General features: G+C 34.6%; 1 protein-coding gene across 1 annotated transcript in view; it reads right to left on the bottom strand.

Annotated features, from left to right (window-relative positions):
• Positions 1-26,700, bottom strand: part of LOC145981922 (ATP-binding cassette sub-family C member 5-like) — a 95,850-nt gene that overhangs the window by 33,764 nt on the left and 35,386 nt on the right. The window contains exons 10-19 of the mRNA XM_083115418.1: positions 25,321-25,497; positions 23,532-23,679; positions 21,784-21,926; positions 13,812-13,922; positions 13,366-13,505; positions 10,141-10,270; positions 8,247-8,443; positions 3,790-3,939; positions 2,246-2,372; positions 1,190-1,335 (exon numbers count right to left, since the gene is read on the bottom strand). Of these exons, the coding sequence (XP_082971544.1) occupies positions 1,190-1,335; positions 2,246-2,372; positions 3,790-3,939; positions 8,247-8,443; positions 10,141-10,270; positions 13,366-13,505; positions 13,812-13,922; positions 21,784-21,926; positions 23,532-23,679; positions 25,321-25,497 (1,469 nt within the window). The remainder of the gene's footprint in view (positions 1-1,189; positions 1,336-2,245; positions 2,373-3,789; positions 3,940-8,246; positions 8,444-10,140; positions 10,271-13,365; positions 13,506-13,811; positions 13,923-21,783; positions 21,927-23,531; positions 23,680-25,320; positions 25,498-26,700) is intronic.

Raw genomic sequence — 26,700 nt, 5'->3', positions numbered from 1 at the left:
AGCTCCCGGTAGCTCATGGAGATATTTCCATTGCTTCGTGAATGGTTGGCTTACTCCAGGTGCTGACAGTAATTTTGAGGAAACCTTTTGTAGTGTCAGATCTTCAAGCTGACTGCACTCCCACCACAGTGTCCAGTAAATATTTCAAGAAGAATTATAGCAAAACCTCCAGTATGCTAGTCATTTTCATATGCAACTCAACCTTGGCATTGAAGATCTTTTGTGTACCAATAAAAAAGACGAATTTTAAGGTACTAATAGGCAGAGTAGATCTGGTCATCCTGTTAGTGCTACCGACCGAACACATGTCAGCCGTGCCTCTAAAGGAAAAGATCACCTGTGGACGTGTGAGGAATTGATGACTGAAATGAATATGTCTCCTACATTGGTTTTAAGATCCTTACAAGTGCATTGAAAATGCGTAAACTGGTGCTTTGATGGGTGCCTCATAATTTAACTGAAGCCCAAAAGTGAATACAAATTTACTAGCACAAGAGTGAAGTTCAATCAGCAGAGCGTGGCACCAAACCGATTCATCAAACTGCATTTTGCATACTTTCCAGGACATTTTAGACTCTGCAAAAATGTTGTGGGGCATTTTTTTGCTGGAACTGTGATTGGAAATATTATTGGCAATGTTTGCAATAAACTGATATGCCTAATACGACTATCAATTCATCTGCCCATTCCTACCATGTACGTCCTTGTGAATTTTCATGTGTCACACAAGATATCCACTCCAGTAAAGTATCAGCCAGTATTGGTGATTAAATTTAAACCAATACTTTTGGATATTGGTATCACAGGTGTCAACCCATGAGAATACATCAACATTGGATTGGATCAGCCCTGAACTATACAAAACCAAAACCATCAGATAAATAATAACAGATATGAATAAAAATATATTTAATAGAAAAATATACACTCCTCACAAAAAGTTTGAAATATTGTTATGTTAGACAATAGGTGATAGACGCTGCCTTGGAATGCAACAGCACATGGTATCTGTCTGGTGGATGTTCTTGTCTTTTCACCAACATATGCCACCATGCCTGCCACCTATTGCCTAATATAACAATATTCCAAACTTTTTGTAAGGAGTGTATTTCAATAAACATCATGATGATTACCAAAAATGTTAATTAATAAAGCATGTTTGTAAAATTGGTCATGCTAAATGACTTACTCCAGTTCATGTTCTTGACTGTCCTGAATTAATTGTCTTATTTTCAGAGCATATTCTCCATTATATCCCATTAAAGTCTCATGACTGCCACTTTCAATTATCTTCCCATTCTTGATAAAGAAAATTCCATCACATCGATTTAAAACCTGCAAAGAAAACAAATTTCATGACTACTGTTGAATGTGGAGGCAAGTGTAACGTTCACAGAAACTTTTGTTAAGAGCAATTCAATAATTTCTTTATTCGTCTTTTCTTATTTTATGATTTTTTCATCTTATCTTGTATTACTTTGTGAAAGGAGTCACCAATTTTTTTTGTTTAGATGTTGAATTCAACAGAGCAGTTTTCATTAAAGGAGGTGGCCTAATTTAGAGTGGAGTCTAGTAAAATAATTTCCTGCCTTTGGGTCCACTTCAAATGACCTCTTTTTACCTTTCTTTTTTCAAAGTGTTTTATTGAATCGTAACAGGACTAGTGCAACCTGAAGCAGTACAACCCCACTATTAGGAATAAAATTTAGAAATTAGAAACAGTGGCATTATGGCTGGTTTTACTTTAAGTGGTAGATTTAGCCATCTAAAAGCATGACATATATCTGCAAGGTTTTTTAAAATATTTTTTCAGATTGTAAACTGTACACACAGAGTGATAAAATGTCTTTATTTGCCTGAAACATGTCAGGCTTTGTAAAAAAGAAAAATACTTTACCCAATAATGAAGTTTAACCACTTCAAGTATAGTTTGTATTAAAATTATTCATAAAATGTAATATTTCTTATTTTCAGGTGATACTCTCCCTTCAAGTGACATGCTCAGGATTTTTGTAAGAGGTCGATATAATTGTAAGAGTATGTCTTCTTTTTTTAGTCGTCTATCCTATATTTTACCATATTTTGCTGCATTTAACATTGTTTTGAATAGGATAGCTGAACTAAAGAAGTGGGGGAGGTTACGACTTCAACCAAATCTGCTTTGGAATGCCATTGCTCTCTTCCTCATTCTACTTAATAATTTGTTTTAATTTATGAATGATATTTGCATTAATATCATACTTACCCCAATGTCATTACAGGCAATAATCACTGTTTTTCCAACAAGAGCATTTAAAATAGCTTTCTCAAACACATGCATGGCAGTTGAATGCTCCATAAAACAAAGGGGGTCATCCAATAAGTACAAATCTCTGGTAAAGAAAAGAAAAGAAACATTAAATGAAGAGCAAAATTTGCTAAATCAAATTTATATGCACAATAATGCTTCCTCAGTGCCTGAGTGTGTATAGAGTGTTAATCTTATGATCTTGCCATCTAAGATTCTAGCTTTGAATCTAATGTCATTATAATATATATATATATATATATATATATATAAAAATGGATGTGTGTGTGTGTGTGTGTATTTGTTTCGGCATAACTCTCGAACGCCTGGAGCAATTTCAACCAAACTTGGTACACGTATCACTTGCAATCTGGAAAGAAATACTGTGGGGGTAAGACACCCCTGGCACCCCTATGGGTGGGGGTGACATGTACAAATAATCGAAAACGACTGATATTAGTGTGGAATCCATAGTTTTCGGGGTCCCTAAGATGAATAGTGACACCCCCAATGTCATTCAACTCCAAGTTCATTTTACAATATAGTTAGAATTCACTATTTTCCTGTCTAATAGAAGATTGGGATAAATAAATATCCAGGCAATACCAGGCAATCAGCTAGTGCCATAAATAAATTATAACTTATTCATCACTCATCTTCATCACTGTGATTAGCCTAAACTTGCACAAAAGAGATATCAAATAAGAAAATACAAATGCCCCTGTGCATTGCATTGTGCCATGTGAGGCATGTATGAGGGTGTGAAGGTAGGTCACCACACATTCTCGATCTTCAATATGATGGAGATGATGTGACAGCACCATGCTCTGGTTACCTTTATCCTCCAGGTACTCACCGAATAGAGTCTGGGTGAGCCCCAGAGCTCCTTTGTGCAGAAAGATGATTGAAAACTTTCCCACCTAAGATTAGCACCCTGGAAATCAAACCCATGTCTCCTGCAGTCAAAGCCTCCTCAATGGCGCAGTGGTAGTGTCATCACCTTGTAATCAAGGGTCCTGGATTTGATACCTGCTGGAGGCACAGAGTAGTTTGGATCCCACTTTAAACTCTAGGTCCAGTCTCGATTAGCCTTACTGTGCATAAAGTGGATGTAAAATACCAACTCAATCAATCTCCTGCAGTCCGTCACAAAATGCCAGTGTGCATATGCAAATATTTAACTTACAATCATGAGTGTGCTAAACATAAGAAATTGAGTCATGAATAGAATTTATTTCTATTGAATATGTTTCAAAAATTTCAGTTTTTTATAAAATGTGGGTAACAATTTGAAGTAAATAAGAATTAATTTTTTATTGTAAGAAATGTACAGTGATATTTAAAATAACTATGAAATGATATTGTTCTATAGAGACAGTAAAAATTATATTTTTCTTTCTTTTCAGAAAAAGATGACATGTGAGAGAAAAAATAACTTCTTGGTGTAATCCATAACCTAATAGTTAAGAATCATTACATTCAGAATTCATAAAATGTCTTACTTGTTTGAATACAAAGCTCTAGCTAGAGCAATGCGCTGCTTCTGTGCCTCTGTTAGCTTTATATTCTGATTGCCAATTTCTGTAGCATCACCTTGTGGTAGAATGTAGATGTCATTGCTCAAAGCACAGTCCTTTATAGCATTGTAATACCTACCAATAAAATACCAAATAATTATACATATCTTTGAGGACGAAAAATGGAATGATCATGGTAAAGGTAGGGAATTATATTACCCTCATGTATTTAGATGAATTAAAAATAAATAATACCTGAACACATTAGAGCACTGTTTTCTCAACTGCTGGGCCATGACCGAGTACCAGATCCTGGCATCAATTAAACTGGAACATAAGAGCTTCTCCTGAAACATTTTTCTTAACCAATAAAATGGACAATATAATTATAATTTTTCCAAATATATAACAAAGTAGTTATTGATTTTCCGATATGTATTGATTGGAATGAATGAATTGTAAATAGTGGGTGCATTCAGCACTTAGGCTATTTTGCAGCCATAACATTATAAGGGGCCCAGTCCCTTACTATAACTCAAATATTTTTTTAGTTTAGTTCTTTGTCTAATGTCATTATAATCTCATAAATAAATTATAACTTATTTATAACGAGTATAATAGTTGAAGTATGGGTTTGTTGGCAGATATAAAATTAGGTTTAAATTAGTTGTCGACCACTGGACCTAGTGAAATCTTGTAGTTTCCTGAGGCCAATGCCATTAAATTGTCTTACCTGGGTTAAAAGCTGAGGCACAGCACGCATAAGGACAAAACACAGGACTACACACACACAGCCTTACAGAGTATTATTCTGGCCGTAGATCCAGACGTCAGAGTCTCTTTGCCCTGCAAAAAGCAGTTATCAGGGTGTACTATGTGGAAGTGAGGTTGACATTTGGGTGGCTTACCGGAAGGTCACCCCTTACATGCCCTCATATTAATTGGAATTTTATAGTGTTCAAAATGTAACATGCGAATGAAAATTATCACTTAATCAATTAATTTAATGACACTGGCCTCAGAAAACTACAAGATTTCACTAGACCAGTAGCGGATCCAGAGGGGGCCACATGCCCCCACCAAAATACTCGAGCAAATTATACTCGTAATATGTAATTTACAAAATTAATAAAAAAAATCTTATTAATTATATGTACACTTTGGAAAGTGGTGCACCCCATATATCGTTAAAAATTGCTGAATGCCGAACATGATTTGAAGTTGGTGCCCCCTGTGCATTGTTGAAAGTTGGTGCCCCCATACACCATTGATAGTTGGTGTCTCCAAACATCGTTGAAAGTTGGTGCCCCCGAACATCGTTGAAAGTTGGTGCCCACGTGCATCGTTGAAAGTTGGTGCACCCGTATGCCGTTGAAAGTTGGTGCCTCGCAAACATTGACTATGTTTCTTTCACAAATAGTTTGTAAAGTTTCTCCCTGTTCTTTGTTCTGTCATGAAAGAATCAAAGGGCGTGAAAGTAAGGTTTAATGCACATTATCCTACCCAACACTATATTCAGGTGGTGTGATCAGAACTAAGCTCCCACTTATTCAACAATGTTCTCAAACAATGCAATGGTCTCCGTTGTTTATTTATTTTTAAGAAACAGCTGAATGTAGAAGAAAAGTTCTTGTCAGCTTTTTAAGACAATGTCTTACTTAAGTAGGAGTACCCCTGTGCATTAGGTGTTACATTTCTTTACACGTATTTGAAAATCTTTCTTAACTGAGGTTCATTTTTGTGAGTGAGAAGTCAGTTTTACCTGTCTGTCACGTCCAGCTGGTGAATTGTTGAGTGTTGAAGCAAAGCAGGGACACAGGGCTGTGGTGCGGAACATTTTAAACTGTTGCTTGATGACAGTCGTTGCCCATATTTGAAATTGCTAAGTGCTGCGAAGAATGTCACAAAAACGATCTAAGCAAATTAGTATTTTACATTTCTCTAAGAAAGTAAAACCCAATTCAGAAGAAGACACAGAAATGTTAGGTGAAAAGCAGGAAGTGAAAAGTAGTTCCAGTGAAGAAAATAATGCAAATATAGCCTGTCTAAATAAGTCTGAAAGTTCAATTTGTGCAGGTACAGTGAGTGAAAACAATGAAGACATTAGTTGTAGCAGTACTTCAAGTGAAGAAAAAGAGGAACAAAGTTTAGGTGAGTGTGGATATTCTAATGATATTGGACACTTTCTTGGAAGTACTCTAATAAAGGAGGAGATAAAGTACAATATTCTGCAATATCCTTGGATTCCTCCCATGGATTATACTGTTCTGTGTTCGCGAGGAATACACTATTTTTAATATATTGTTGTTTTTTTTTTACAATTTAATTTTTAAATATATTTGTTCTTAATAACTTGGCTGCATGTACAGATGACTGAATTTGGTACTTAAAGAAATATTAAAGTATAAAAGACTTATTTCACCATGGTAAACTTTAATTTAAAGTAGTACTGTAATTTTCATTAGTATTTAGGTGTACACTTTTGGAAATTGGTGCCCCACCCAAAACTGAATCCTGGATCTGCCCCTGCACTAGACCAGTGGTCGACAACTAATTTAAACTTAATTTTATATCTGCCAACAAACCCATACTCGAAATATTACTCTTTATGAATAAGTTATAATTTATTTATATCTAATTTCAGGATACATGTTAATTAATGCATAAAGTTTAAGAAATTAGAAAATAAATTAAAGTTATTGTTATTCCTTGTGCAGCATTTCATCCCTATTCCCCTGGAACTTTTACAAGCTTACACTACCAAGACACATACACACACAAACTTTCATGGTTAGTCACTCTACACTAATAAAGTATGAACAGTTTGTGTTCTCTCGGAGGTTCTGCCCTGGTTTTTCCACCTTTCTGTACCTACTGTGAGATCACACTTGTTTGTTTCTCCTCTTCTTTTAAGAGGATCAGATATACAAGAGGAAAACTGTGACACACTTATCTCAATTTTCCATTTTCTATGAACTGTTTTGTCTCGGTAGTATCTAGGGCTAGGATTTTGATGACCTTAAAATTGCCAAAAAATGACCTTTAAAAAATGCATTTATGACCTAATACATGAAAGAAAATGCCCTATAAACTTAGAATTCTTATAAATTATATGTACACTTTTGAAAAGTGGTGCATCCCGTATATCATTAAAAATTGCTGAAAAAAATTTATAAATTACCAAGAGAAATTCAAATTACAAATTAACATTACAGTTCATTGTGTATGGCAGTACAATTAACAAAGTTCACTTTTTGTCATCTTTTACACTTTAAGTACTGAGTTGCAGTACACAACGAAAATTTTCAAAAGTGAATGATTGTCGTTTGTCGGACAAGAGAGCCTTGTACAAGGAAACATTTCTCTTTACTTCCACTGACACATGAGGAGCGTACTTCAAATGAACAATATCACTTGCTGTTAAGTCACTTTCAATACCATAGAGTGCAAATTGCTTCCCTGACAAAATGTCCGATACAGAGCACAAAATTTGTACCCCTTGTTTTTTAACAATAATCCATCTGGCGACAATGTATTTACTGATAGAGGGGGAAATCACATTGTTTGAGCTGAATTGTAATACAACAGCTTGTATCAAAAATACTGCAGAGAATGTATTTGTTTTTTCAAACACAGCCGTTGAGAACTGCACTGAAGGCAATGAGATGAGAGTCAGGAACCTCTCTCCTTCAAAGGGTTATATTTACCAAAATGTAGAAAAATGCATAATATGACCTTTAAAGGGTCGAAAAATAATTTAAATGGTTTAAAAAGTTTAAAAAATTACCTTTACTCCAAGAAGGGTCAAAAAATGCAAAAAAAAAAAAATGCCCTGACAAAGGCATTACAATTTATTCACTTACGTGTAAAACACATTCCTATCTACTTATGCAATGTTTCTGCCTTACCAAGAAAAGGATGCATTTGCATCAAAATCCTAGCCCTAAGACATTTAAAAATATATATATGTGTGTGTGTGTGTGTGTATTTTACGTGTTTGGAAGTAACATTTTACTTGGAATAGTCACCTTTCAAGTAATGTTAATCATAATGAGTTACTTTATAAAATGATTAACTGTTCGTTGGTTATTTATTCTTTCAGGCAATGAGCAACAATAGTTATTTTTTACCTACCAATTTGTATTTTTAACAGTAATGAACAGAGTTATATTTTGCTAGACAATTGGAAATTTTTTAAAAATTAAATTTTTTATCTAAATTTGCTGTGAATATTCTTCCCTTCACATTTTCATATTTATACATGTTTACTACAATTTAATGAAAATTAGTATAAACTTTAGATGGTTATCAGTAAAGAAAATTACATCCCATAGGCACTGTGTTCTGCAAATTGTTGATAAAATCTGGAATAAAGTAACTGAAAAAAGCAATAATAAACATATTAAATTCTAAAAGAGAAAACTTTCCAAAGACTATTTTACCTTCTTGCATCAAATGCATCATGAAACAATATATTTTGGCGCAAGGTGTCATTCATCACCCATGGATGTTGATCGACATATGCAATGGAACCGTCGAGCCCCATTTGACCTTTCACAAGTCTCAAGTGTCCCAGCACTGCCCTCAAAAGAGACGTCTTTCCTGATCCTGGATCGCCACATATGCCAACTAGCTGTCCCTGAAGTTTGATGAAAATAAAAATGTTAAGAAAGTTCTCAGAAGTAGCAATATGTTTAAAGATATCACATTGTATGTTCATTGATAAGTAGTTTTACAAGGGCTGTTCAAGGTTGATTGAAATTTTTATTTTTAGGGAAAAAGGAAGATCCTGCAAATATCAAACTATGACAGCTTTTAAAAGTATTCCCCCTGAGCATCCAGGCACTGCTGCCATCATTGTGGCAATTCCCTAATTCCTTTGCCAAAGAAAGAAGTTGACTGCTGTTTCCTCAGTGCTACATCTGTCTTCAATTTGTCTCCTCTCAGATGCTCTTTAAAGAGTTCAGACAAATCTGCACTGAGGGCTAAGCCTGGAGTGTAAGGGCATGGAGCAAAAACTCCTCCCGGTGCATTTCGGTGAAATCTGTTTGTGTCAAATTTACTGTGTGGGGCTGGGCATTGTCATGGTGAAGAATATTTTCAGACAACACACTCAGTCTTTTCTTGCTAGTGGTATTACATAGAGCACCCTTCATCAATGTTCAGTAATACTGGGCATTAATTCTGACCCTTTCTCCAAAAAATCCACATGAATAACACCTTCCTTGTTCCAGTCGAATGAACATGTCCATGCTGTTCATTCTTTAGCAACTATCGTTCTTCGCCAAACTATTGATATCATTTGTATACTCTTGCTCATGACACTGTAATTGTAAATTGTAATTTATTCTCGTTCTGTTGACTACATTGTTGATATTTCTTTCTGCAGCAGTATAGAACACGTCATTTGTTACATATAACATTAGCATGATTACAGTACAGATACATCCACTTGATTACATATATGGGATGCAGCATAATTAAAGTTACAATTATATATTATTACATCGGTTTGATTACATACATAGGATACAGCTGTTTGTTTCCCATATTGTGCTGGTAATCTTCTCAAAATTTCAGCTGGCTTCATGTTCTCCTTCACAAGGAATTTGATTATAAACCACTGTTCCACAGCTACAGACACACTCTTGCCATCATTTTTGTTGACAGTACTGCCCATGCACCAACTATATTGGGATGAATGCACAATACTCACGAAGGATGAAGGTAGATCCTCCAGTAGTTTTATTGTTCTCCAGCTATTTATTACTTTTTGATGTACAATTGTCTCAGTCAACGTTGAACAACTATTTTAGCTCAATTTTTCATTTTTTTTAATAAGTTGTTATGATAAGATTTCTTATTGCTATGGTCTTAGGATAGCTTACATAATAAAAATAAGCATTTCCAAGCAATACACAAATTACTTTACATTAATATCAAACTGGAAGAATACCAGTTATCAGCAAATTTTATATTGGTACATTGTACTTAATATTGGTACTTTATCAGTATACATGTGCACCACAAGTATGCCCAGGAACTTAATGAAACAAGTCAGTGTAAAAAAAAAATACATAGTCTTTTTGTGCATCTGATGTTCTTTCTTTTAAATATCCTGAGCTAAATCGGAAGAAGGGATTACCTTGGTACACCATTGGTACTGACACACATTGATACATATATTTTTAATGCCATCGTAATAATTCTCTTTTACTGTTGCAAACAAAAACTAACAACAAAATAAGTGAAAACATTGATATATCATAAAATATGTTAGAAAAATAATGTTTTTCAGCTTAAATTTTTCCAATATCACCAACTAAATTTCTTTACCTTTGCTATTGCAATATTGATGTCAGTTAGTGTATATGCAGTAGGACTTTGAAGATATAAACTTTTGGATTGTGGCCTCCCTTCATTATCAGGTGAACTAAAGAACCAACTATGTCTGTTCCATATGTGGCTGAAATTCAAAATTATGAACATAAAATTATAATGCTATAAAATAAAATAGGATCACATCAGACCAGGATTTATATCTGGAGGTCCAGGACAAAAAAAGATGTATGACTACATGTTTGCATTCAATACCCAATACGATATGTAAATGTATAATATTTATAATTGTTCAGTCATATTATCAGTTGGTTATTTTTCTCCTATTTTGAACTGAATTCATTTTTTTTTATTTTATGCCCTTGAAAGCACTTCAACTTTTTTTTTAAAAAAGAAAAACATCGAGTAGCTTTGGTAGCAAAAACCATTCCTCCACCCCAAAGGAGTGTAATGCACTCTGCTGTTATGATGGTTAACTACAAAGAAGTGCATCACTACAACACAAGGAATAACTCCAATCTTTCAGTTCCAGTGCATAACAGATCACTATTCAAAAAGGTCCAAAATCCACAGACATCCACCTATACAATAAGTTACCAGATTATATAATAAAAACTATTGAACTAATTGCCAAATTCAAAAAGGAACTAACAAATTATCTGTTGTACCATTGCTTTTACTCACTAAGTGAATTTATAAACATCTAATACATCGACCCACAAGTGTGTTGATGGACTGGATGTTCATGGATTCATCCACAAGAGTACAATGGAAAATATAATCAATAGTTCCAACATGGGCCCACAGTAGGCTGGATGCCATCTTACATCACATATCTGTTATGTCATTTCAGTGCAATTCTTAGTATCATTATGATGTTATAAGTCTTACCTTTATATTATCTCACAATATTTCATTTAATCTTTTAATCCATTACAGAATACATATACGAGGGTGATTCAATAATTATTGTCCCCGGCATACTTAAAATATATGAATTGCAATGAATGATGGGGATATTATAGCCTAATGTCTTAGATGCCTATATGCAAAATTTCAGAACCGTAGGTGCTATAGTAAATGTGTTTTTCTCGTATTAGGTGTGAGAGGTGGCACTTAGTTTGAAAAATGGAGAAAACCGAACAACGAGCTGTCATCAAGTACCTCCAGAAAAAGGGGCTAATCCCAAAGGAGATTCATGAGGACATGGTCAGTGTGTTGGGTGATGGGGCTCCTACCTACCAGGTGGTAAAAAACTAGTGCCGCGATTTCCGTTGCGGCAGGGAAAGCTGTCAACAGGCCCTTGGTGCTGGTCCTTCAACAACAGCATCCACCCCAGAAAACATTGATGCTGTGCATAACATGATTATGGCTGACAGAAGAATCACGGTGCAACAGTTAGCAGACATCATGCACATCTCTGTAGGCTCAGTGGAAACCATTGTGCATGAACACTTGGGATTCAGAAAGGTGTCAGCGCGATGGGTCCCCAAAATGTTATCCCGTGAACAACAGAAAGACAGAGTTCAATGTTCAAGGGATGGTTTGGAGCTGATGGGGGCAGACCTGAAGCAGTTCTGTGATAGATTTGTGACAGTGGATGACACATGGCTCCACCACTATGATCCCGAGTCCAAACGACAGAGTATGGAGTGGCGGCACAGCAATTCACCTCCCCCCCGCAAATTCAGGGTGCAAGCATCAGCACGCAAGGTTATGGCCACAATTTTTTGGGATGCAAAGGGTGTGCTCCTTATAGACTACCTGGTGGGACACACTGTTACTGGGGACTATTATGCAGCCCTAATCCCTAAGTTACGCGAAGCAATCAAGGAGAAACGGCATGGGATGATGCGGCGAAAAGTGCTGTTTCACCACGATAATGCTCCAGCACACAGAAGCCATGTTACTGGTGCCGCAATCCATGCTGCTGGTTTCCATGTGTTGGAACACCCTCCCTACTCACCCGACCTCGCCCCTAGTGACTTTCATTTGTTCCCGAAGTTGAAGGAGCACCTCAAGGGGACGAATTTTCCCTCAAATGCTGCTGTTATGGACGCTGCGGAAGAATGGCTCACGGCTCAGCCACAGACATTCTTTGAAGCTGGCATAGTGGCTTTACAGCATAGGTGGAAGAAGTGCATTACTGTGAAGGGGGACTTTGTGGAAAAATAATACTGCTTATATGTCAGGGACAATAATTATTGAACCACCCTCGTATTATCTTCATATTGTAACCTCAACATGATTTACTAATTTTACTATTATGTAATGGACTGTGTCACTAATATGAGTACACCTTCCAGCATTAAACTGTAATAGGCTATTGTATCATTTCATTGTATCAACTCACTATATTATATTATTGTATTTCATTGTATTTGTATATTGTAATGTGACATGTCTGATATCACAGCATGTAAATGCAAACATGTGATTCATGGATGAATATAATCTAATCTAATGTAGTTTACATTAATAAAGCAGTAAAGACACTTATAAAAGTCACGTTCCAGGAAGGAGGAACTCATCATGAAACTCTGCTCCGTCACACCAACATTTGCTGGTTGTCCAAAGGAAGGATACTCTCCAGATTTTATTAACTAAAGAATAAATTATTACCAATATTTCCTACATATTTTGCTACCCTCCTTAATGAAAATAACATGGGGTGTTCAAAAGTTGCATAGATGATATTTTTGGGCATCTGAATAATTTTATGCAGGGAATGAAGAAAATATATTTACATCACTACCAACATTAGATTCCAGGGAGGGAATTTTTCTAACAATGTTCCTCCATAGAGTAGCTCTGATGTTACCCAGTCTCTTACCAAAAGGTTGCTGGGAACAATACAAGGAGAGGTGCTAAAGGTGACCCGAGTATGATTACATCACCTCCATTAAGATGATAAAATTTATTCATAACCTGGCATCCTCAGAACATGAGACTGGCTCAGTCTGTAGTGGATCGCCATGTTGTTTCAGCACATAAGTAAATTTTTAGCAAGTATAGAAAGGACAAACATAGGTTGGGATGACCTAAATATGTGTTGGTTTAGAATTAGGGTAGTGTGCTGAACAGTAATCACTGTATCACCCCCCCCCCCAAAGCCATGAATCTGCCTCAACTCTTGTTACTGATCATTTTGTAGCTTCTTTGTAACTGTATGTAACATATACTATACCATACTACATAATATTTAAAATTTATATCACTCACCTCAAGTCCTTCTTCTGCTTTCCTTTAGTACTATTTGAAGTCCATGTAAATGTTCCATTTGAAATACAAAGAGCTAATGATTTATCAATAGGCTTTTCTATATACAGTATATGGTTCTTTTCAATAAGTGACATTATGTTCTGAAAAGACCAGGCATATAATTCCATTATTATTAAGACAATATAAATATAAAATATATAAAGAAATATAGAATTCATAGCAATCTTCAGCACTGATGTTGTTCCAGAACATCAGTTCATTTAAGCTCCTTTATGGCTCAAAAATGTATGCATGATAAAAGAATTGTTTGTAACTATTAAATGTGGACAATATTTTAAATAAAAAAGTATATAATTTTTATACTGCATATATTAATAACATTACTATTTTCAAATTATTAAATTATTGAGTTTCATTTTTTCAAAGAAATAATGTAAAAATTCTACCTTCATTCTACGTAATGCAGGAAGTGCATTTAGTGTGTTTGAAATTCCTTCATAAAAGCCAATGAAAGAAGTTCTCATCTGATTTAAGAAAAATGCAAGAACAGGAAACACCTACAAAGAAAGGAATGGTATATATGTAACAGATATAAATTCTTACCTCAATGTATTAACACACATTTAGAAGTGAGTTCATAGAATTCACAATTCTAACTTCTGATGATTCCTCAACAACTATAAAACAAAATTGCATTTCATTAAGGTGGAACTGTTAATTTGGGTGGATTCGATTCACTTGAGTTGTAGTGTAAAGAATGCAAATATATAAAGACTCAAGTTTCTTACTGGAAACAGTGTTTAAAATCACCTATTTTAAGTTACACAAACAAGACAGTTGTCTCTTGTTCCTCTTTCATAAATATGTTGAAATTTGAACAAAATTGGAAGTTTTGTCGATGATGGACATGGAGAATCCACATATCCTTCAAAAAACAACTGAGAATGTCAGTCACAACAGAAATCACACTATACTTAAAGTTTAACTTTCTCTTGTTTGTTTCTCGTCTTTATTTTTTTCAGAGGACATGTGCCAATTCCCCCTCAGGACATGCCACTGCACTTCAACACATAACTATCTGATTTTTCTATGCTCAAAATTTCCAGATAAAGCTAGAAAATAATGTGAACCATCCAAATTCATCCATAGAGAGTCACCTCAGTTTTCTGTAACTTCATCAATAATGATTATGACTATATCATTTTTAAAAAGGTAAAACTTCATGCCATTATCTACAAAAATGGTAAAGAACTGTTGTCTAGATATTTATGTTGTAACTTGTTTCAAATTTTCCAGCAGATATAGCTGGCCATGGTTTCTTGACTCTAACGATTTTTCATGTTTTATTCCTTTCCTTCAAGTTTCTTTCAACCTGTTTATATCCTGTACACAGTGCATTGGTTGGATGCAGGCATTCATGCAATCAATTCATGATTTCTTTCCAGGTCAGTAATGAAGTGCAAATGACAGTTGAACATTAAAATGAAGCCAGTAATAAATAAATCATATTAAGTTGTGTGATTGTGGCTTTTTTTTTTGTATGTGTTTTTCTGGTCCTGATATATGTAGTGCCAAGTAGACAGGAAGAACCATTTCCAACATCTTCTCCTGTATGAGTTTAACAAGGAATCCTGTAGTGTGTGTGCAGTGAGTGCTATTGACCAGACAACAGCCTGTAAATGGTTTGACTGGATCTGAGATGCAAATTTTAACATCAATGATTCTCCACATTGGTCATCCATCACACTTTGATAAGGATCACTTGAACAATCAGATCCACATGGCGCTGACTTCATTTTTTAAAAATTGTGTAATTCTTAATATCTATCAAAGTAAGAACTGTTTCATCTTGTTTATGATACAAAAAGTTCATTAACCACTGAAAAAACAGAACGAAATACAAGTATACATGTAAATATAAGTTTTAGTACAAATGATTCCTGTAAAATATAAATTTACACAGAACTTTCTCATACCAATGCTAGAAGATACCTTCAACTGAAAGCAGAAAACACTTTCTAGAGGATTTACTTGCTTCTCCACATATCAGAGAATTTAATATGTAACAGTGTTTAACTTATATGTAGATAATGAACCACTTCACAAGAATACCTGTATCGTTCTGCTACAGCTAAGCAAAGAAACCATAAGCAATTCACAACAGCTGACAAGTAACCACAAGTTACAAATAGCTTCTACTTTAATTAAGAAAATATTATAATTTTAGTATTTGCTGTGATGGAATGTTTGGAAAGAAACATGACCACATGTCATTTATCTTACATTCTAGAATTTACAGCACACTCTTGAACATGATCTTAACAGAAGATAGTAGTTTTTGAAACTGATTGTAGCTCACTTTTCCAGGATTCATCAAGTGTTGGAAACAACTGTTGGGACAACTAAGACCAACTTTAATTTGTCAACCAATTCAAACCCAACCTTTTGCACATAAAAACCCTAGTTGACTCAATTGTTCCAGTTCCTTGGGATGGGAATATACAGTAGACGTGTGGCGTTACAAGTGTCAAATGCTATGTTTATTTAATTTACCAATGGCTTCCTTTCTTACATCCATGGGAAGAAAATAATGACTCACAAAAAATATAATTAACTTAAATGAAAACAATAGAGAGTATTATAATATTAGTATCCATAAAAAGAAACACTTGAATTTAACATGTTTTATTATATTTCAGTAGTATATACTACATGTGTCTCATTGTATACACACTATGTTAACACATTCGGGTCTGGCCTCAAAATACAGCATTTTTACCTCTGGTCTGCGTTTTTTGGTTGTTTTTAAAAAAATCATAGAAAAAATATTTTTAATTTGTTTTTATTTACCACATATTTCTTAAATCTACTGCAGTAGCTAGATTGTGAAACATCTATGATGTTATTATATCTTTGAATATAGATGTTCAATTGTTTTGTTGATTATGGATTGTCAAGCATGGAGTTAGCCATGTTGTATATTCTTAGTTATGGATTAAATGATTATTTTGTATAAAATCGAACCCACCTGATTTATTATATCATATTACCGTGGTTGGCAATACAACAATTTGGCGACTATGTATGGGATTCAAGGACAGATTCTGGAACCTTTCGATGTGGATAAAGGTAACATTGATTCGTATTTGGAGCGGTTTGAACAGATTTGTGTTGCTAATGGTATTCCAAAGGAAAAGCAAATTAGTCATTTTATTGCATTCTGTGGAGGAAATTTATATGATGTTTTAAGGGATTTAGTTACTCCAGATTCTGTTGCTAGTAAAACTTACGAAGTAATAAAAGATGTATTGTTGAATCATTTTCAACCGAAGCATAATGTTGTTGCAGAAAGATACCGTTTTCATCTTCTGAAGCAAGAGTTAGGTCAACCTGTATCAGAATATATTGTTTCACTTAAACATGCAGCTACTAAATGTAACTTTGGAGCATTCTTAAATGACATGCTAAGAGATCAGCTGGTGTTTGGAGTTAACAGTGAAGTTACAAGAAAGAAATTGTTATCAGAAGGCGACGTTTCCTTTATTAAAGCTTGCGACATTGCCGTGAATATGGAAATGGTTGAGAAAGATGTACGGCTATTCCATCAAAAAGAAGGTTTTGCTACTGATTGTAATGTACATAAGCTTCATGAAAGCAAGTCTAAACCTTTCCAAGCTTTCTCCAATAGGAAAACTATCTTTAATAATCAGACTGAAAAGAGCATAGTTAATGAGAAACCTGGAACTTCGAGACAATGGATTTGTTATAAATGTGGAAAGACGCATGAAAAAGGTAAATGTTATTTAAAGCAAGTTAGATGTAATTATTGTGGATTCTTAGGACATATTCAGAAATTTTGTAGATTTCGTAATAAACCGACAGATAAAAACTTATCAAGTTTACAATTTAAATCCACTGAATCTAACAGTTGCTTAAGTAATGTGTCTCTTGACGTAATTTCGAAAGAATGTAAAGATTCTATTGAGTGTAATACAGAAAAGGAACATCAAGAATTGTTAATATCACGCGAGCCCTTGCACACTTTTCAGTTACCGTTGTACAAGTATGGTTCTACTAAAGAACGGCAATTTGAATTCAACTCTGTAGTTGGAACTTTGCATAATGCTGACAAATGTACAATTGATTTGAATTGTGATGGTAAGTTAATTAATTTTGAGATCGATACCGGAGCTTCTGTAAGTGTGTTTGATAAAATATTTCTCGATCAATCTTTTCCGTATTTAAAGATTCAACCTGCAAATATCAATCTGAAAAATGCTGATGGAAGACCATTAGCATTAGAAGGTCAGGTTATGTTGGATGTATTGTGGAAAGATAACAAATATAATATGAATGTTTTTGTTTGTAAGCAAAATCTGCCACAACCGATTGTAGGAAGAACTTGGCTGGACATTTTATGGCCTAACTGGAGACAAAATTTTATGTTACAGCAGATAGAAGTTCAGAGTTGTTATAATAAGGAAGTACTGATGAATAAGTTGTTGTCTGAGTACAAGGCAGTATTTTCAGATGATCTTAAGGATCCTATTAAATGTTTTAAAGCTGTGATTCCGGTTAAACCTAACAGTACACCAATCTTTAGGAAAGCTTATGAAGTACCTTATAGTTTAAGTGAACAGGTTAAAAAGGATATAAGTAAATTGGTTTCCGATGGTATACTGTCAGAAGTAACTTATTCTAACTGGGCATCACCACTGGTAGTAGTTGTCAAAAAGTCAAATGATCTTAGGTTATGTGCTGATTTTAAGACAGGACTGAATACTTTACTTGAGAAAGTAACTTATCCATTACCAAAAATAGATGATATTTTGAACACATTAGGTGATTCTGATACATATGTGGTTCTTGATATGAAGAATGCATTTCTACAGTTGGAAGTAGATGAAGATTCGAAGAAATATTTGGTAATAAATACTAATTTTGGTTTATTTGGTTACAACCGATTACCTTTTGGTTTGCAGTGTAGTCCTTTGATATTTCAACATGTAATGGATCAGATATTAACAGGAATTCCATTCGCTAAATGTTACTTAGATGACATAATTATCTGTGGTAAAGGACTGGAACAGTGTTATAATAATGTGAGGAATGTACTAGATCGTCTTCAGAAATATAATGTGAAGGTAAATGCTAAGAAGTGTCAATTTTTTGCTACGGAAGTTGAGTATTTAGGATTTTGCATTTCTGGTGAAGGAATTAGACCATCTGTGAAGAACTTAGAAGCAATATTAAAATGTGCTGTACCTAGTAATGTCAGTCAACTAAAGTCATTTTTGGGAGGTATTTCATTTTACCATAGGCATATACCCAACTTGTCAATGCATATACCTCATTTGCATGAATTGCTGAAGAAAGGACATAAATGGGAATGGACTGATATTCATCAACAGGAATATGAATTAGTAAAGGAAATGGTGAAGAAAGCAGATGTCATTTTTCCTTTCGATCAGAATTTGGAAGTTGTGCTAATTACAGATGCAAGTCCTGTAGGAATAGGTTGCCAATTATGTAATGTGTACAAAAGTAATTTACGCACAGTAGCTTGTTCATCAGCAACGTTAACTGACGCTCAGAAGAATTATTGTCAGTTTGAACGGGAAGCTTTAGCTCTTATACATGGTGTGAAGAAATTTCACAAATACTTGTATGGTAGAACCTTTACTGTGCATAGCGATTCTCTTCCTGTGAAATATATTTTTGGAGAAAAAGCTAAAATTCCTTCTACGGGTAACAGTAGACTTCAAAGATGGGCTTTGCTTTTATCAACATATGATTTTAAAATTGAGTACACTAAGCATGTGGAAGTAGCAGATCTGTTATCAAGATTACCCTTAATGGAAGTACCTGAAGATGATGTTCCCAGCGATGAGTATGTATTTCACTTAGAATGTGAACCAGTCTTGTTACAATGCATTAAGGAAGAAACAGCCAAAGACTTGTTATTGCAGCAAATAAAGTTGTATGTTACTGAAGGATGGCCAGCAAAGCTAAATAAAGATCAACAAGCTTCACCATTTGCACATTTTTTCCGGAGAAGACAGGAAATAGTGATTGTAAAGGAATGTTTGATATGGGGCAACAGGTTAATTATTCCAAGATCGTTGCATAATGCAGTCTTGAAAAAACTGCACGCTAATCATCTAGGTTTGTGGAAATTACAACAATTAGCGAGATCTATGTATTGGTGGCCGCAAATTGATATTGACTTAGAAAGAGAAGTTATTAACTGTCCACAGTGTCAAGCACTTCAGAACAATGCTCCGCAAAATAAATATGTACCTTGGGAGCAAACAGATAAGCCATTTCAAAGAGTTCATTTGGATTTCTTTCATTTCGCTGGTCGCACATGTTTATTGTTAGTTGATTCATGCACACGATGGATAGAGGTTTGGAAAGTTAAGTCCACGTCTAGTGAAGAAACGATAAACTGTCTCAAAGAATGTTTTGAAAGATATGGATATCCTAGTGTAATCGCATGTGATAATGGACCTCCATTTTCGGGAAAGAAGCTTAAAGAATTTTGCACTAAGTTAGGAATACGAATTATTCATTCACCACCATATCATCCACCCAGTAATGGTTTAGCCGAAAAGTGGGTCCAAAACGTAAAAAGTACTCTGAAGAAGAGGTGGTTAGAAGATTGCCATCGAGGAAGAAGTTTCGATTTCAGAGAAGCGGTTGAAGGTGCGTTAAGAGTAGCCAGGTTTACACCTTGCCATGCTACGGGGAAGACTCCTGCAGAGTTGTTGTTGTCATATCAACCTCGTAATATCTATAATTGGTCCTGGTCGCAAATAATGGAGAAAGAAGTGGTGAGAAGTGAGACCAATAAGAACGAAGAATTACCATCAATCGGAAGTACAGTGTGGACAAGAAATTATACATCCAGATTTCCAAAATACGTACAAGCTACAGTTACGGGTCATTTAGGAAGACGCTTGTTATTGGTCAATGCCGGTGGAACAACGAGAAGGGTACACTTGCATCAAGTGAAGTTTAAATCTAACAGGTCGGATACAGAAAGTGGAGAAGATAACTTTTGGATCTTTGATGGTTCCGTGTCAGCGCAGGACAGGGCCTGTGAGGAGAGACCGCAAACTGGACGAGAGGAAGATGTTACCGCCTCCGCAGTGAACAGTCCACGACGATCTTTTAGAAGGAGGAAACCACCTGACAGGTTGCAACTGTCATTTGGAAGAAGGGGAAAGTTGCAGTAGCTAGATTGTGAAACATCTATGATGTTATTATATCTTTGAATATAGATGTTCAATTGTTTTGTTGATTATGGATTGTCAAGCATGGAGTTAGCCATGTTGTATATTCTTAGTTATGGATTAAATGATTATTTTGTATAAAATCGAACCCACCTGATTTATTATATCATATTACCGTGGTTGGCAATACAACATCTACAAAACTTCCTCTTTTCAATGAACAAAAATTTGTTAAATTTTATTTTCATTTTCAGACGTTTTTTAATATTTTTTTCAGCAATGTTTTGTGAAGAAGAAAAAAGTACAACATTGTAACAAATGTTAATATAGAGATATTTTAAGTTCGTAATCTGGAAATTTCAATAATTAACTACATAACATTAAACTATCAATACATCTTTTGAATCTTGCATAATAATACTTCTTATGTGCACATAACAAAAAATAATTACAAATTACAAGTAATTATCTTTTGTATGAAAAAGTTGTTTCAGGACAGGACCATACGATGTATCAGTTGGTTCTGCGTCATCTGTAATAATTAAACAAATAAATAAATAAACTAAATAAATAAAATAAATTTTCATTTGACATACACTATACAAAATAATAAATGGAAAAACTAAAAATACATCAGTGCATGTAGGAGAATCAAGCAAGAGGCAAGATGAATAGACCCAAAAAAATTACATCTTCTCACTTCATTCATAAAATACTATAGTTTGCAACACTGTATATATTGTCGACAATAATTATTACGAATATAACCTACCTTCCAAATCTTCAAAATCGTCGCTAACTTCAAACTCTGAGGTGGAATGCTCATGCAGAATTTCTGCTATGCAGTCTGGATCTAACGACGCCATTCTAAACAATGCACAGTACATCAACCCGGCAACAAACAGTTGCAGGTGCGAGATAAAAATAGCACATGAGTCACCTAGTGGTCGGAATTTCAACAGAGGGGCTTGAATGAACACGCTCATGAGATGAAGTACTAGCATAGCTCGTTGTCCAATCAGCAAAGCGATTGCATACCGCAGGACGGGCTATGCCCGTCGTTCGTCCACATTGACTTTAAGTGCACTGCGGGCTATGCCCGTCGTGAGACCCCAATGTGTTAAAATAAAAATAATAAAAACTGCTATAAATGTTAGCCTTAACAACAATTATATACACTAACCTGGATTGCAGTTAAGTGTTCCCTTTCAGGAGTTGAAAATGTCAACAAAAGAGCTATAATGGGGAGAGTTAATGCCATTGTCACAATAAAACTTTGACAAAAGTTTGCTTTTTCTGTCAGTTTACTTTGGTTTCTTCTTATTTCTGTAATGAGTGAAACAAAGCTTGTCAATTAAATTCCATAATTTGAATAACCTTATTTATGTCTCAAAAATGAAACAAATTCTCTTTATTGTACACAAGTTGTATAGATTAAAAATTTATGTAATAATTGTATTTGTTTTAATACAAAAGCTAGGCAATTCTATGATATAAACATGCAAAAATTCAATAAACATTTCTGGTGGTTCTTTTTCATGACATACATTGGTTGTTGGACTTATATTTTGTATGAATAAAATCACATAAATTACATAAAGAAAGCACTGCATTTCTTTAATGGACAACGTTCCAATATTCTCATCGTGTTTTTGTCAAGCCATATAACTGTTATTTGCTACAAGTAGCAGTACTTGTCTCTTGCACATGCTAACAATTAATAAACTATTGTACTGTTGGAATTGAAATTACAAAAGACAAAAAAGGATGTTACTGTATAATGTAATTGTATTAATGCAATCCATTAACCAGTTTCCATGTTCTTTGTACTACTATCATCAAATGTTAACTTTCTTACATTAAACTTGTTATTACTGGAGTATATTATTAACTTGCATAAAATATAGGTATTGCTATTTTCAGCAAATATCAGTTACATGGCTTGACAAAAATATCATGGGAGTATTAAAATATTCCCACAATTTAAGAAATATGATTTTTGTTATGAGATCTTATGTTCTTTTTATGTATTTCTAGTAAATTTACATTTCTGTGTTGTCATACATAATTTCAGTTCACAAGCAGTATTTTCTGATATGTGTTGAAGGACTATACATCCTATTAAATCAAGTTTTATGCACAGTATATATTTTTTAGAAATTATAAAGTATTTACCATATGTTCAATTAAAAGCTATCAAGTTTTTGTTGTAGTTTGCTGTGTATTTTACAAGACATCCAGTAAAAGGAACAATATTTCATTTTAATGAGATTGTAACAAATAAATTTGAAGAGCATCTAATGTATCTACACAATGTTTGTGAATACATTTTCCCATTTTGGAGAGGCGTTCTTTAGAAATAATTGATATTAAGGTGCCATTGAACGCTTGGCCTGTTTCAGCAAAAAGTATTTTTATAATCTTCTCACGTTTGGAAATAAATGCTATGATATTACAAATTACATCTCATTAGAATTCCTTCTAGGGCATTCAAGTGAATCTATAGAACTGCAACAGACAATAGCCTTTATAGCATCATGAAACTCTGGATATCTAGTAAAGAATTAAAGCAAACCACACATAGATTCACGTGAATGCTTGCTCTAAAAGGAAACTTAAATAGATGTAATTTTTCAGAATTTGCGATATTGTAGTAGTTTTTTCAAAATGACAAAACTATTCTAAAAAGTATATGACAGTCCAAAGGTCCAGCAACACCTTAATATTATACATATTCAATAACGTATTCAAATAAGAACAATATTTGACTAGTCTCAATGAATTAATTATAATTTGAAATTTGACAAAAGTTTGTTTGCATCAGTACTTTGACTGGCTATCTAATATCAATTTCATTTGAAGTTTTACTGATAAATTATTCTTTACATTAGATAATGAGTATGCAAATTGCGTTAAAATAACAGAACTTACTTTTGATTGATTTCACAAATGGTAATTCCCAACATTGTAATTTAATGTGATATAGAAACTGAAGCATTTCATTTATTTTGTCCATTCTTTGCTCTGATATAACAGCTATTTTGTTTTTTAAGTATACTACAAGTATGGACAACAGATACTGAAATTAAACACAAAATGGATTAATAAGTGCAGAATGTGCAAAATTCTAAATTCCACAACTCTTTTTTTCATAACATCAGTTAAACATGAAGTAGGAAAATCGATAAATCATATAATACAGTTACATCATACAAAATATATGCAGCAATTTTAAAAGAAGGATTAAAGAAAATAACATATATCGCCAATGAAATGATCAATTTTTGTAGTCTCAGAACAGGCTTTCTTTACCCAGACCTGCAAGAAGAAGAAGATATTGTATAATATTAAATAACTATAAGGGAAATATGCAAAAAACCTTTCAAGATTTAAATTGTGGATGTCCTTCCAGAAAAATCGTTCACATTTTGAGGTGATCCAGTCAGCAAGCCATTGTTCGACATCTTCGTAATTGTTGAAGTGTTGCTGGGAAAGTGAGTGAGACATCGATGAAAACAAATGGTAGTCCGAAGGGGCTAAGTCTGGTGAGTATGGCAGGTGGGGCAAGAATTCCCAGCCAAGTGCAGAAATGGTGTCTCTGACGCCTTTCACTGTGTGTGATGAGGCGTTGTTGTGCTGCAAAATCACTTTTCCGTGTCTTGTTACCCAATCTGGGCACTTTTCAATCAATGCATGGTTCAAATTGATGAGTTGTTGATGGTAGCAAATGGCATTCACTGTTTTACCTGGTTTCAGAAGCTCATGGTACACCACACCTTTCTGATCCCACCAAATGCATAGAATTGTCTTCCTTCCGAAACGATTCGGTTTTGTGGTCGATGTTGAGGTTATCCTGGGTTAACCCATGACTTTTTGCATTTTGGGTTCTCGAAGTAGATACATTTTTTGTCCCCAGTCACTATCTGATGCAAGAAAGACTTTCTTTCATGCCGAGAAAGCAACACTTCACTCACTGTTTTTCGCTTTTCCATTTGTCTGTCGTTCAGATGATGTGGGACCTATTTTCCTGCCTTCTGGATCTTTCCCATGGCATGAAGATGATCAGATATGGTTTGGCGACCAACATTTAACTTCTCTGCCAGTTGTTCTTGCATTTGAGTATCGTCTTCGTCCAACAGTGCTTGCAATTCGGCGTCTTGGAATTTTTTTGGCTGGCCCGGGCGATCTTTGTCTTTCAAGTCAAAATCACCACTTTTGAATCGTCGTACCAATGCACACACACGTCTTGCATTAGGACATTGTCACCATATGTTTCCACAAGGATACAATGGCTTTCACTTGCGTTTTTCTTTTGATTGAATAAGGAAAGCAGGACACATGCTCCTTATTTAGTTTGAAAGTAAACATGTTTCCCACACAAACTCAATATCACGATCACTCGCACTCGGTTGCACATCCACGGCGTTTTGACAGGTACTGTCCTGGCAACACACTGACGTAACAGTTGAGACTGTGCACCAACCCTTGCTTCCAGCGCCATCCAGTGACGAAATTAAGAATTATTAACCAGCACACCTGGTATAATATTATTTGTTTGATATATATGTACCCTTTGAACATTATCAATGAAGAATCTTAATTAGTCTAACATATTTATATGGACAAATTGAGTACTATAATTAGAACAAAAAAATAATATTTGAATATTATTGTCTGTGTTTATGTAAGAAATTTTCTCATATATAGAAAGTATTCTTACCTGTATTGGGTAAAACAAAAGAATTAACAACATCCCGATAAGTCGAAGTTCACCTTTGCATGCCATCCAAATGAACACAAGCCCAGATATTGAAACTATTGGTCCTGCTATGATGAAAGGGCCATAAATGACTGCATCAAATATTTTTTGCCCATCATTTTCAAATACATCCATTAACTGTGATAGAGGAACAACTGTTAGGGAAACTAAGAAGATATTTTAATGGTTAAAAAAAAAAAAAAATGTAAGAATTGGCATTTCTTAAGTTGAAATTAGAAGAAATTAAGGAAAGCATAAAATATTAATTCTGTTATATAACTTTGACTTTAGAGAATTTTTGCAATTGTTAACAAGGAAATGAATTTGCACTTTATTAAGACACCACCATTAACACGGTGTGTGTGTGTGTGTGTGTGTGTGCATGCATGCATGCATGTGCGTGTACCATATGCATGATAAATGACAATTGGGTTAAGCCATGTCAAGTGGCCTAGGGGTCCATGCTCGACTCTTTTCAATGTTGATGAAACTTCTACAGGTTGTAGAAATAAAATTTTAGATTAGGACATATATGGTATGCCATGCCCACCCAAATTATGACCCGAAGGGCCATTTTCATTTGTGCCGACATGTCTGTTGGGTACAAACTGGAAGTAGCCGATTTCGTCATTGTTAGCACTGAAATAGTGGAGATGCGGAATCAGAACATGCTACTTTTTGGGCACCCTACACCATAAATGGCCTCCTCTCAGTGTATTTTGAATCCAATGTGACGGTTAAGCACCAAAATAAAACACAAGGTTTCTTGGATGAGCTCTTTCCAGTGATGTTAATAATGATCAAATTAGAAGTGTCAGTTTGATAAAGGCTTCTGAAAATAGGTTCAAATTTATGAACTAAATTTTGGGAGGAGTGGGTTAAGGATTGATAACTAAATAGGCAGGACACCTTTTGAGCATTCACGGCATGCCCATGGCCCATTAACTAGAAAGATGCCAGCCTCTAAAACCAATTTATTCGGTAGTTACAGCTTGTTAAAGTTTGAGCAAATTCATTGCAACATTCGTATTTGATGCAACATTGAGAAAGCTACCTTCACAGAAGCAGCCCTGGTGCCTCAACCAAAGTACTTATGAATCTGAAATGTTGCAGGTCTCCATGTGGGATACGTATGTATAACCTGTAGCAGTTTCATCAAAATTGAGGAGGGTCGAGCAGGGAACCCTAGGCCATTTGGCATGGATTGACCCAATTGTGTGTTCACTGTATTTTTTCAATAAGGCAATGGTCACAATTACATTTCAGAAATTGACTCTAGGTAACATCATTATTGTGTATCAAATAGGAAGTGCCAAATCAAAATTAATTTGAACATGTGTT

Source organism: Lepisma saccharinum, chromosome 30 (genome assembly GCF_977018435.1).
Source record: "Lepisma saccharinum chromosome 30, izLepSacc3.1, whole genome shotgun sequence".
Taxonomy (NCBI): Eukaryota; Metazoa; Arthropoda; class Insecta; order Zygentoma; family Lepismatidae; genus Lepisma; species Lepisma saccharinum.
Note: the sequence above shows the minus strand (reverse complement) of the source record. Positions and strands in the feature narration are given on the sequence as shown.